The sequence below is a fragment of the Suillus subaureus genome (genome assembly GCF_016647635.1).
Source record: "Suillus subaureus strain MN1 chromosome Unknown BJ212scaffold_61, whole genome shotgun sequence".
Taxonomy (NCBI): domain Eukaryota; kingdom Fungi; phylum Basidiomycota; class Agaricomycetes; order Boletales; family Suillaceae; genus Suillus; species Suillus subaureus.
In genome coordinates this window covers 10,996-23,086 of record NW_024538617.1, presented here as the reverse complement: position 1 = coordinate 23,086, position 12,091 = coordinate 10,996, and the positions used below count along the sequence as shown (strand labels likewise).

The window sequence follows — 12,091 nt, the reverse complement described above, 5'->3', positions numbered from 1 at the left end:
TTAACTGTTACTATCTCCAGACCTATTCCCACCCCCTGTCCAAGATCCTGTGCTTATCCCCATTTAGGCATCTCCACCTTTCTGGTTCTCAGTTATCTCTGTTTCCGTCTTGCTGATTGATCCTTGTACTAGTCTTCATCTCTGAGTTCATTTACTTATGTTCTGTCTTACTTACCAATGTGTTTCCACATGCTTGTACATAGCCTTACTCTGTTGCTTACTGATCCTCTCAGATATCCTCTAGTATATAACCCCTGTACAACTCCTGTAGAGTCCTTAGTCTGAATATTATCTTAGATCTGTCCTCATCACCTTAGATCTGCCCAATCTTCTTCCGGACTTCAGTCTATCTGAGTTTATCCATTTCCATAAGGCCTAGGGATGGATTCCCTAGGCCAGAATTCCAGACCTTTGGATTTGTCCCCTATATCTCTGTCCCAAGTCTAGGGATTGCTTTCCTAGGCTGGAGTCTTGCCTTTCTGGCACTTACCCTCTCTCTGGACTTTGGTCCACTTCCTGTCTCTCCGACTCTACCTAAGGGTAGTCTACCTCTGTTTGCTTCTACATCAGACTTCATCCAATGTAGCCCCTATTCCTTCCAGACCTCCAGACCTCCTGTCCCTCATACCTCCAGGCATCCTGTCCTTTGGATGTTCCATCCTCCTAACCCTCAGACATCCTGTCATCTGGACCTTCAGTCCTCCTGTCCTCTATACTCTGGACCTCCTATCCTTCCATCCTGTTTCCTGTAGAAGTATTACCTTGCAGTGGGAACTCTTCTGAGCACTTCCTGCATTCCTCCGGACATTTACCATGCTCCTCTGGAAGTCCTCTAGCACTCTCCACCAGAGTAGCCAGCCTCCAGAAGTCCTTCAGACTTCATCAGACCATCATTGGACTTCCTCTGAAATGAAGGGCACATACTCAAGTAAGGGGCACAGCATATGAGCTGAGGCCAAGCCCCTCTGAGTCAGTCTCTCTCTCCCTTGAGCATGATTCTTAACACAAGAACATTTAACCTGAGTGATCTGCTGTCTAGTCAAGTCTAATAATCAGTACTACACAAGAAGTTGAAAGTCTGAAGGTCAGACTTTAAGTCCAAAGGTATGATGCAAAGTCCATGGCAAGGGACCCACTCCTTTCCCCTCTAGTCTTCTTATTTATCTTATGTACAGAATGATAAATATCCTGATTATTAGAGTTGCACATGGGAACTATACCAGGCCCAGGCATATCATTGGTGGGATTGTTGGTGTATGCTGCCACCTGGTTGTCTTCTGAATAAGACAATATTTGCATTCAAAAGTCCTCCTCACTCTCAGTCCAAATACTAATGTCACTGATGGTGCCATTGTTACCCACAGAAGAACTTAAAAGTGTGATGTGTTTATGGGAAATGGTCTCAGATCCTGTGGTAATCATGCTCCCCTCAGACTCATGTGGTACAAATGACCTATGGGGTTATTGGCAGTAGATAACCATTACCACATTGCACCTTGATGGCAACTTACCAGATCAGGAATCTAAGTAAACATTTGTCTATTAGCAATGCCCAAAGGACTACCCTTAGTTAAAATTAGGTGAACTTGAGATTGGCACAACCATGTGCTTAACACACCCTAATACTCTGCTACACACCTGCTCTCAAAGACTTGACAGTGGTCAACATGCAGCCAAAGTGGCTCTACTTATCACACTTAGTAAAAAGAGCCTTTGTTCATTACAATCACTCATACATCACACCACTACCTTGTGCACTACCTTACACAAAGCAATTCTCTTATTGCATCCAAGCAGTACCCAAGAGGCTCAACTTGTGCCCTAACAATGCACAAAGGCACTAAGACAATTCTTAACCTATAAAACTCTGATATACAGACCAATGTCCCTTTGAAACTCAACCACCTATACATAGTATAACAACACCCTATTCTTTGCAATGCCCTCTGATAATAACACTCCTACATTACCAACCACTCAGACTAAGTCAACTACCACTGTCACTCTCCTCATGCACCATATAAATACAGACTTCCATGCTAGTAAGCACACTCACACTGTATCTCCTACGCCTGACGCTCCTTCTAACACAAATGGAAATAACACCCCCTCTCCACCCAAGAATATCACCTCTAATGTAACCTTCACTACCAATGCAGACAAGTGGCCCAACTTAGAGTGACCTGCTCAACAGCCTATTCTCTCTAGTCAGTGGAACTATCTCTAATCCAACTCTTCCATGATGATGGAAGTCTCAGGTATATACTGAACATAACTCCAAGAAGGAAATCTAACTTACTGCCCATCCTAGTTAACAGGGTGAGGACCCTAGAAAGTGGCTACAAAATCACAGTCACCCCAGCAGGTGGCTTCCCAATCCCTCAACTGGGCCAATCTACCTGGCACAACATCTCTCAAATCCTAAAAGAGAAGGTGCCAAAGCATGGGTGAGAACTTACAGGGCCAAGTATGAGAGTAATGCACAAGGCACTATTGCAAAGCCAAAGGACATGATCACTAAAATTGTTGGTGAATCAGATGCTGAATCCTCAATCATTAGCACCCCACTGCAGCAATAGAGCTTATTGAATGCCTTCCACCTCCATGGCACTTCCTGATCCTGGGGATGCCACCTGAAGCAATTGAGAGGCTTCTCCACCTCCATGTATGCTCCTCTGTGGACATATCTTGTTTCTTCATCCCTTTCAAGCAACCCCTTCCCACCTACATATTTACCCTAGAGAACTTTTCCTTCCCAGACTCTGAATCTACTGATAAAAAGATTGCTGAAATTATCAAAGACACCATCCACTCTAACTGAGATGTTATGCAATTCATTGATGACAATATCCCCCTCCCAGATGCAGAAGCAGCCCTACATACTATAGAATCAGTAAGGGTTTTAAGCTTGAGCCTTATCCTCTCAAAAATGGTCAAGGAAACTATCTGAAATGTCTATTTCAATTCCCCCCCTGCCTTTACACTAAAGCAATACTTCAATTGGACTAATATAATGTACATGTTCTTCTACTTCTCTGAAAACTACAGATATGGCACTGCTTGTCAAGATACCCAATTTGTCTATATAAAATATAGGTCCTTTGACCATCTTACAGGCTTATGCCTCTTCCTGAGAATCCCTGGGCAGTTCAGCTCATCCATTCCAGAAGATGTGGACAATTCCAACACTACCTTAGATAATCACGCCATGTCCAGCCATGGCAGGGGAGCCTTTAATGACAGTCCTAGCTGTGGGAGCAGAAGGTTTACTAGAGATTATACCCATGGACACACCAAGAGAGGTAGAGGAAAGACAAACTAATCTCCTGAACACATTGATTTCCATAAGCTAAAATAGTGTCTTGAGCTCCTAACAGCTCCTGTATATACTATACCCCTCTGTATCACATGTACCTACAACATGATATATCCTTCAATCAAATCCTGTCATGATTCTCCCTCTATATAATGATAAAGGGAGGCCTGTCCAAAAACCAGAACAGGTTCACAACACAACATGGATAAGTCTACAGGAGCTCAAATTTACTGCTAGAACAGGAAAGCTCCAGACTGTAAACTTGAAACAGCAGCCTTTTTAGGCCAGGGATGTGCTGAGATGCTGAAATCATGGATGGGCCTTTTTTATCACCTTATTAAATAAAAGGCTCCCCTATGACATAGTTCCTCCTGGGATAATCCAATGTGGTCCACTGCTATGATTAAGGCATGGTGCTATATTTTAATTGCTAACACTATAACACAAACATCACAATCAATTAACACAGTCTACATACATAGCAATGGTTACAGGTCCCACAGATCCAGAGAAGGATGCACTTTACCCATCAGCCATCCCCTTGAGGAAGGAACAGCAGGTTATAGAGATAGGCACCAGAACACTGTTACTGATCTACCTTCTTCCCCTCTAGCTGCTAATTCTCAAACCTCCAATGAACACACCACTCAATGCAACAGCATAGTCTATGAAAATGAGTCCCATCACTCCTCCAGAAACTTATGACCCTTACATGGGTCAAGCACATGACACAAGCACAAAATGCTGTCCTAGAGGCAAAAATTCACATGTGAACATTAAAGTCACAACCCTAAACATGAGGGGAAGATGGTATAATAGTACTGATAAATGATCTAACATCAACCAGATTATGAAGGATCAGAAACTTGGCATACTGGCACTGCAGGAAACTCACCTGACCAAGGAAGATGAATCCACCCTGAACTCTACCCCTGGATTAAGAATCCACATTACATCTTTCATAGACCTAACCCAAATGAACACCAAAGGAGTAGCCATAGTCATGAATAAAAACCTGGTTAATACATCAGGAATCAAAGTACACAACCTCATACATGGCCAGGCCCTATATATTATCATTCCATGGCAAAAAGATGACACCCTTGAGATTCTTGTAATCTATGTCCCAAATGACCCCCAAAATAACCAATATTTTTGGGACTATGTCTTCTCAAAACTCTGAGGTCTCCCCAAGTGAGACATTATGCTCAGAGACTTCAACCTAGTTGAAGACTCACTAGACTATCTCCTCCCAAAACATGATGCCCAAGGCCCTATCTTAAAGCTCAATGAGCTTAAAATATATCTTAAACTTAGAGATGGCTGGTGAACAGAACACCCTGACCTGCTTTAATACATCTTTGCCCATCAGCACAACAAGGCAGTCACCAATCCCATATAGACTGTATTTAGACCATATCTACATTAAGGATGAGTTTTTCCCATTTAGTCACAAATGAAATATATCCCCCAAGGCCTACATACCAATCACCAACTTGTCTCAGCTAGAATATTAAGCAAAACAATGCCCTTTGTTGGTACAGGAAGGTGGTCCATGCCCCTCTTCATTCTGAAAGACAAGAAACTTAGCAATAAGATTATTGAGCTGGGTAAAACCCTTCAACAAGAAATTACCTTATCAAAAAATCAATAAACCATGGAATCCAATCCCCAGGCTGTGTTCAGCAGATTCAAAAACAGCACAACCAGCCTATGCTGCATGAATACTAAAACACTAATACCTATGAAGGAGAATAAACTGTCAACCCAGCTCAAAGCTACCATGAACGACCCAGTGGTGCAATAATCAATATTTGGTCTGATTTTAATATTATTTACATATATAAACCCACATAACATCATGAACTTTAACATAATTATCATAAAGCCCATCTCCTTTGCTCAACAGGATAATATTCTTATTCTCTGCTCCTCTAGTTTATCTATGAGGCAAATTGCTTCCAAAACCCTGACATCGCAAGACAACTACCAATATGGTTCCATTAGATGAATTGAATAAACTCAACAATCACCTGTATGCAAATTGCTTGAGGGAAAAACACCTCATCACCTCAGTAGGTCAAATAGAGACAATTGCCACTAGGAACTCACTCCTCCACAGACAACACAAGAACTGCCCTTGTAATCCCTGCTCACAAGACTGAACCCTCCTGAACTGCAACAAACCTTTTAAATGTGCACAACTAGCAAAAGACATACTTCTGTGTATCCTTCTGAAATGGCACTCTAAAACAAGCTCACCCCCTTATTCTCTCAACATAGTGCCAGAGTAGCTCACTGGGAATGAAGGTAATTACAATAAATAACAAGACAAGATCTTCAATCCTATCTTCTTCTCTCCAGACTCTCTAGAAACTGGTTTCTGAGCCTTTGTACTACTGGACTCCTCCTGCAGCTCATCAGCCTATCAGTCTCCTACACTACCCAGTGTACCCCCACAATTAACCAGCATCATCATCACTGGCACACACAAAGGAGATAGAGATGGTGTAGAGAATGAGATTCCTCTAGGCATATATCATGCATATTTCAACTCCTGACGATTGGTACAGTGTACAACTTACTCCCTATGACTGCCCTGCAAAACATGCCAGAGGTGTGACACTTTCCTGCACTATGTGACACATTCCCATGCATGCACCTTGCATGCTCTTCCCACAATCAGTTGCACTATGTTGCACAGTATCCTGGAACTTCCATCCATTGTCCAACCAGTTCCCTGGTGCATCCCTTCTTGTTTATTCTCATTATCAGACCATATCTGGCATTGTATGATACTTTATTTCATCATGGACTCTTACTTTACCTCACTTACATACATACAGTGCTCCCTATTTGCTTCTGAGCTGTCATATCTGCATATCCGGATCTCAGATCCGATCCATATCTTATCTCCCTCCAACATCTTGTCATCCATTCTGTCCACTCATCCGGTCTGGTCCACAATTCATTTGAATCCACAACCAGCGCTCGTCTCCTTTTGGTAATCCCTTAACTCTGGTATTTCGGTTATCTGTATATCTGTCCTGCTCCCTGATCTGTTACCTATGCTTCATTTCCATTTCATTATTTGTGATCCATTTCTACTTATCAATAGACTATCCATATGCTTCATACATAGCCTCGGACTCTGCTGATTGATCATTCTGTTAGATACCTATAGTATATAACCTCCTGTAACTCTCTGTAGTACCTCAGTTCAAATATCATCTTAGTTCTACTCATTCCTGTCCTCCAGACTTGAGTATCTTGTCACCCTCTGAGACTTGGGATTGATTCCTATAGTCTATTGGTATCTGCCTCTGTCTCTGACAGTCCATTACCATTAGTTTCTAGTCTGGACTCGTCTGGATTAGCCTTATGATACTTATCCTGCATCTGGAAGTCATCTGGATCTGCTACGCTACTTGTCTGCCCTTCCGGACATGTTAGTCTTGCCTTCCTGAAATAAGGGGCAATACTTGGGTAAGGGGCACAGCACACAAGCTGAGGCCAAAGCCCTTTGGATCCAGTTATCTCTTGAGTATGACCTTAACATGAGCCCTGGGAGTGCACCTAGGCATAGCTTACCTGTTGCCTAGGAAGTGTGCAAGTACTTAGAACCACCAATCACCTACCACCATAGTCATCATCTGGAGTTAGAATCTATCATGAGTTAGCATCCCTCAGTCATTACCCTAGTCCTCAGCACAGTCTACCATCATCAGTCACTATTCAGCAGCCTCAGTTTATGTCTTGATGACATTCACCAGTCTTTACACATTTACACACAACTTGTGCCTTATTCCTACACTTCATGCACCTATGTGCTGCATATTTCTGCATGCACTTTCATCACACTTCACCAGAGTTGACCTGGTGTCACTTTGTAGATCTTTGCTTTCCTTGCTTCCCTCAAGGGTTGAACATATTGCTTGGCACATTTCAATCAACACTTAGGGAGTTAGAGGCTTTTCTCTCACCCCAGAGTGAGAGCCTTCTTTCTTTTTTCTGCTCTGCAAGCCAGCAGAGTTGTTGAACCTTCAGTGGAGTATGGTTTGGCCCTAATTATCACCAAAATACCTCCATCAATTCCCAGAATATCTAGCCACCCTCAGCACTGGAGAGATAGGAGCCATCCTATCAGCTGTAGCCTTCATGTCTGTAACTGTGCCCTTACAGCTCATGATTAAATCTCCTAATCTCTGGAAGAACTTAATGACAAACCTCATCAGACAGGGAGACACAGACTGGTTGGACCATCCTAACAAAGACTTAATGATATCATTAGTCACAAAACTGAGAGCATAATGTGCACTAACCACTCTGGTAGATATTGATGCACCAGTAGATACAACCAACATTAAAGGAGCCACTGCCCTTGCAAAGTCAGGCATAATGAAAGATGTACATGATAACATCACAATAACAATTGACTTACTACTCAGACTGTCTGGTACAAAACTATGTGTGGGAACCCAGCACCTCTTCTACAAAACAATAAGAAACTTGCAGATATCTATGAAATAACAAAGACTGACCACTATGAACATGGCGATGACATTGTATGCAGTATACAATATTAATGGAGTAGCCCCAATGACTGACTAGGTCTGGCTCTTAATTCAGAGCTGAGACATTCTGAGAAATGTTTGTGGATTCCTATGAAAAAGCCTACATGGTGCCTATAAAATAGGTAAGTTCTGGGATAAAATCCCACACTGTGAAACCAGGGGACTATGCAGCCTTTGCAACTCACCAGAATCCATGGAGCACATTCTCCTCAACTATGACAAGTCCCCAGCATCAGGTATAACCTGGAAGGCAGCCAGTGATCTATGGTGCAAACACAAGTCAAGTTGGCCCAAAATACAGTTCAGTACAATCCTGGGATGCAATCTAGGAATGCTCCATGATGTAGAAGGGAAAGAGAAACTGGGAGTGTCCAGACTGTTCAAAATCTTAATTTTGGAATCTGCACACCTTTGGAAGCTTAGATGTGAAAGAGTGATTAAAATCAGCAGAGTTAAGGAAAAATTTCATTCTGAGACCAAAATCCTCAATAGATGAATCTATACCATTAACATGAGACTAAAGTTTGACAGGCTACTCACCAACTCAATGAGATACAGAAAGAAAGCTACAAAATAGACATGGTCCTAAAGACCTGGAGTGGCCTTTTAAAAAATGAAGATAACCTTCCTGATAACTGGATCCGAGAATCAGGGGTTTGAGTGGGTACAATGCCTCACCATCCCCCAGGATGTAATAGGTAAATCTGAACAAGGCATTAATTTTCACACTGCATCTGCGTACATAAAGTATTTCCTCTGGGTGACTATTCTATTCACTAAAGTGTATGAAACCCCCATGCCCCAAATGTGTCTGCTAGAATTAACCTTATCAGTTGCTAGTTAACAATATTGTTCCACCAAAAAATAAAAATAAAAATAAAAGTTCCCAATATCCTCCTACCTAATGTTAGCTGGTGTTGTCCATGATACACATTAAGGCAAGACTCATGGAGGTGGCTGTTACAAACTCGGATAGAGCATTGTTCCAATAAAGGAGTCAAGATCAGGGTCGATCAAGGACAAGGCCTTATCAAGTCAATGCCACCCTCAGGAGTGATTGTCTAGACTCCCGCAGGATCTAGAGTTCAAAGAGGACACAGGCTAGCCTCCTTCCCAAGGAGCTAGAGTTTAAGTTATCAAAAAGAACCAAGTAGATTCAAGTTAGAGAAAATACAAGCAGTAACTAGGATTTATATACATAAAGGAATCATGCACAGACCAAGTTGGGCAAAGGGTAACAAGTACTAAGAAAGGAAGGTTCATGGGAAAACAAAGTATGAGTCAGAGATAAGGAAGACCATGAGGAAACAGCAAGGTGAAAAGGAAGCATCAGAAGTATAGCCATAAGGTGTCCACAGTGATAATGAGAAAAAGAATGGGGCACTGTAACAGTGGCCATAGTGATATGTATATGATAAAGATCATGATCCAAATCTTCAATCTACTATAGACAGTTATACAAATTGAATCATTAAGGTGATACATAGCTCAATATAGGTGGATATCAAACCTACTGGATGCTTTCCTACAGGTGCTGAGGATTCCATGCCTTTTGACACCGATACTTCTGGCATATCCTGCACATGTTCTTCACAGTCAGTGAACATATTGACTTGTAGATTTGTACACACACCTTGTCATTGGAAAGTACAGTCACTTTCTATTTGCCCTTCCTGTTAAACCTTTGAGCATGAGAATGTGAGTGCATGACTATTGGTGATGACTGTATGGCAGTATTAAGAACTGTTGTGCTCAAAGAAGAGAGAGACTGACTCAGAGGGGCTTGGCCTCAGCTCATACACTGTGCCCCTTACCCAAGTATATGCCCTTCATTTCATATGAGGTCCAATGATGGCCTGATGAAGTCTGGAGGACTTCTAGAGGAGCACAGGAAATGTCTGGAGGAGTGTGGGAGAGTTCTGGAGGAATGCAGGAAGTGCTCAGGAGAGTTTCCACTGCAAGGTAACACTTCTACAGGAAACAGGACGGAAGGACAGGAGGACAGAGGATGGAGGACGGAGGATGAAGGGCAGGACATCCAGAGGCCCAGAAGGAACAGGGGCTACATTGGATGGAGTCCAATGTAGAAACAAACAGAGGTAGACTACCCTAAGGTAGAGTCAGAGAGACAGGGATTGGACCTAAGTTCAGAAAGAGGGTAAGTGTCAGAAAGACAAAGCTCCAGCCTAGGGAATCAATCCCTAGGCCTGATGGATAGGACACACTTTAGGTGCACCAAAGTCTGAGAGAGGATTGGGCAAGTAGAGCAAAGTCTAAGATGATATTCAAACTGAGGAACTACAGGAGTATCTACAGGGATTATATACTGGAGAATATCTGAGGGGATCAGTAAGCAAAGGAGCAAGGCTATGTATGAGCACATGGAAACACATTAGTAAGTAAGATGGAACATAACTAAATGAACTTGGAGATGAAGACTCATACAAGGATCAATAAGCAGGATGGACAAGAGGTAACCAAAAGCCAGAAAGGCAGAGATGTCTAAATGGCAATAGGTGCAGGATGTTGGACAGAAGGTGGGAATAGGTCCAGAGATCTGGGGATCTGGAAGATGAGGTGGATACAGGACCAGGATATGAGGAGGTGGATATAGTCTGGAATCTGAGACAAGGTGAAGTCCAGATGTCTTGCTAGATGGAGTGTGCATAGGGTGAATGGGATAGGGGGGTATGGATCAGGCTAGCAGTGGAGATCTGATGGTCTGGAGCTCAGGGGTAATTAAAGATGTAGTGGTTGTGAGATACTACCAGGTGTGTTGCATATCTTGTCCTACATATTCATTAACAACTTTCAGAGAGCAATGTTGATTGTGATACCAGCCTTTAGTTTGTGGAGTATCCATGCATATTTAAATGAGTCCTTGCTGAGCTCAGCATTTTCCCTTTCATTTTTGATGGTATGCTTGTTGATAGTACATTGAGTGACTGGTAATGATAGATTTATCTCAAAATCCATAGAGTGTAGTCTCCACTCTTAATCTGACAATCTGACTACTACATATATCTCAGTGATACTTCAGCTGCCCACATATAGATATAGTAAGTCATAGTTTGCAGCCTCATTGAGTTGGACAAGCACATTAATGGGACTCAGAGTTGATTTCTAAACTCACTAAAACATTGCTAAGACTTGGTAAGACTTGGTAAACTATCAGTAAAGTTTGAGAACAAACTCGGCCATAGATGGCCAGCACAGATTGGACTTTGAAACCATACTTGTGCATTTGTGAGTGATAATGTGAGTAGTGCACATGATAAGGGACATAGGAATATAGTAACTAGTCTGTCAGTCTCCACCTGCCCAAACAACAGAATTCCAGCAGGCTATATGTACTACATGAGGAGGGGAACAATGAATAAGTACCAGGAACCAGACCCATCAGACAAGTGCACAAGTGAACAAAAAAACATGTGCTGTGGGGAGGGAGGAGGGGGGACTCATTAATAGTGGCACATGTGCTTGAGGGAGTGGGCTGAGGGCTGATGACAACAGAATAGGTCAAGCAACCGGTGGTGGGGAGCAGAGAGAGGGCCATTGTCATCAGCGTAAGGGTCATCATAGAGGTCACCATCTGGGTCATCAACTGGACTGCCCCTGGTGCCAGTGAAATGAGGAGAGGGGTGATGTGAAGGGGGAAGGTAAGCTGGGGGACTGCGCTGAGCACCAGTGTCAAGTTGGTTCAGCGGAGGGAGCTGAGAGTCTTGGAGAGGGGGCTGAGGGTTTGGGAGAGGGAGCTGAGGGGTCAGTTGAAGGAGGTGAGGGGTCAGTTGAAGGAGGCAAGGGTTTGGTTGAAGGAGGTGAGGGAATGGGGGAATGGGCCAAGCGCCAGTAGCATATGGGCTTGGGGAAGGGAGCTGGGTGCCAACAGCAGTTTGATGGGTGGAGGAACCAGCCCCCCATGTGGATGAATAAGTGCATAGAAATCCACAGTGTGGCTGACTCCTGGCTGGGAGGTGAAAATTTTGGCACTGCATGTTGCGTGAGTGATGGAGTTCATAGTGGTATTGATGTTGTTGTTAGGGAAGTGAAAGTTGATGGAGTTTGTAGTGGTATTGGTGTTGTTGTTAGGGGAATGAAAGTTGATGATGTTCGTGGTATTATTGGTGTTGTTGTTAGGAATGTTGATTTTCAGGGAGGTGATAGATGAAGGCACATTGGAACCAGTTGCCAGTGGTAGCAT

At 43.0% G+C, this 12,091-nt stretch overlaps 4 protein-coding genes across 4 annotated transcripts; 2 read left to right on the top strand and 2 right to left on the bottom strand.

The window, feature by feature from the left end:
* Positions 1 to 1,299: 1,299 nt before the first annotated feature.
* BJ212DRAFT_1304385 (uncharacterized protein) lies at positions 1,300 to 2,665 on the bottom strand (the record flags this gene model as incomplete). The annotated part of the gene is made up of 7 exons (XM_041333585.1): positions 1,300 to 1,453; positions 1,512 to 1,539; positions 1,639 to 1,684; positions 1,881 to 1,905; positions 2,057 to 2,147; positions 2,300 to 2,328; positions 2,460 to 2,665. 7 exons carry the CDS (start codon positions 2,663 to 2,665, stop codon positions 1,300 to 1,302), a joined length of 579 nt encoding a protein of 192 aa, XP_041186792.1.
* A 2,645-nt stretch (positions 2,666 to 5,310) lies between these two features.
* BJ212DRAFT_1284665 (uncharacterized protein) lies at positions 5,311 to 5,481 on the top strand (the record flags this gene model as incomplete). The annotated part of the gene is made up of 1 exon (XM_041331840.1): positions 5,311 to 5,481. The coding sequence occupies one exon, from the start codon at positions 5,311 to 5,313 to the stop codon at positions 5,479 to 5,481; it is 171 nt and encodes a 56-aa protein (XP_041186791.1).
* Positions 5,482 to 7,984: 2,503 nt separating this feature from the next.
* On the top strand, positions 7,985 to 8,386 carry BJ212DRAFT_1284646 (uncharacterized protein; the record flags this gene model as incomplete). The annotated part of the gene is made up of 1 exon (XM_041331837.1): positions 7,985 to 8,386. A coding segment is annotated over one exon (402 nt), but the record flags the coding sequence as incomplete, so codon positions are not given.
* A 2,965-nt stretch (positions 8,387 to 11,351) lies between these two features.
* On the bottom strand, positions 11,352 to 12,091 carry BJ212DRAFT_1486807 (uncharacterized protein; the record flags this gene model as incomplete). The annotated part of the gene is made up of 2 exons (XM_041341170.1): positions 11,352 to 11,765; positions 11,852 to 12,091. The coding sequence occupies 2 exons, from the start codon at positions 12,089 to 12,091 to the stop codon at positions 11,352 to 11,354; spliced, it is 654 nt and encodes a 217-aa protein (XP_041186789.1).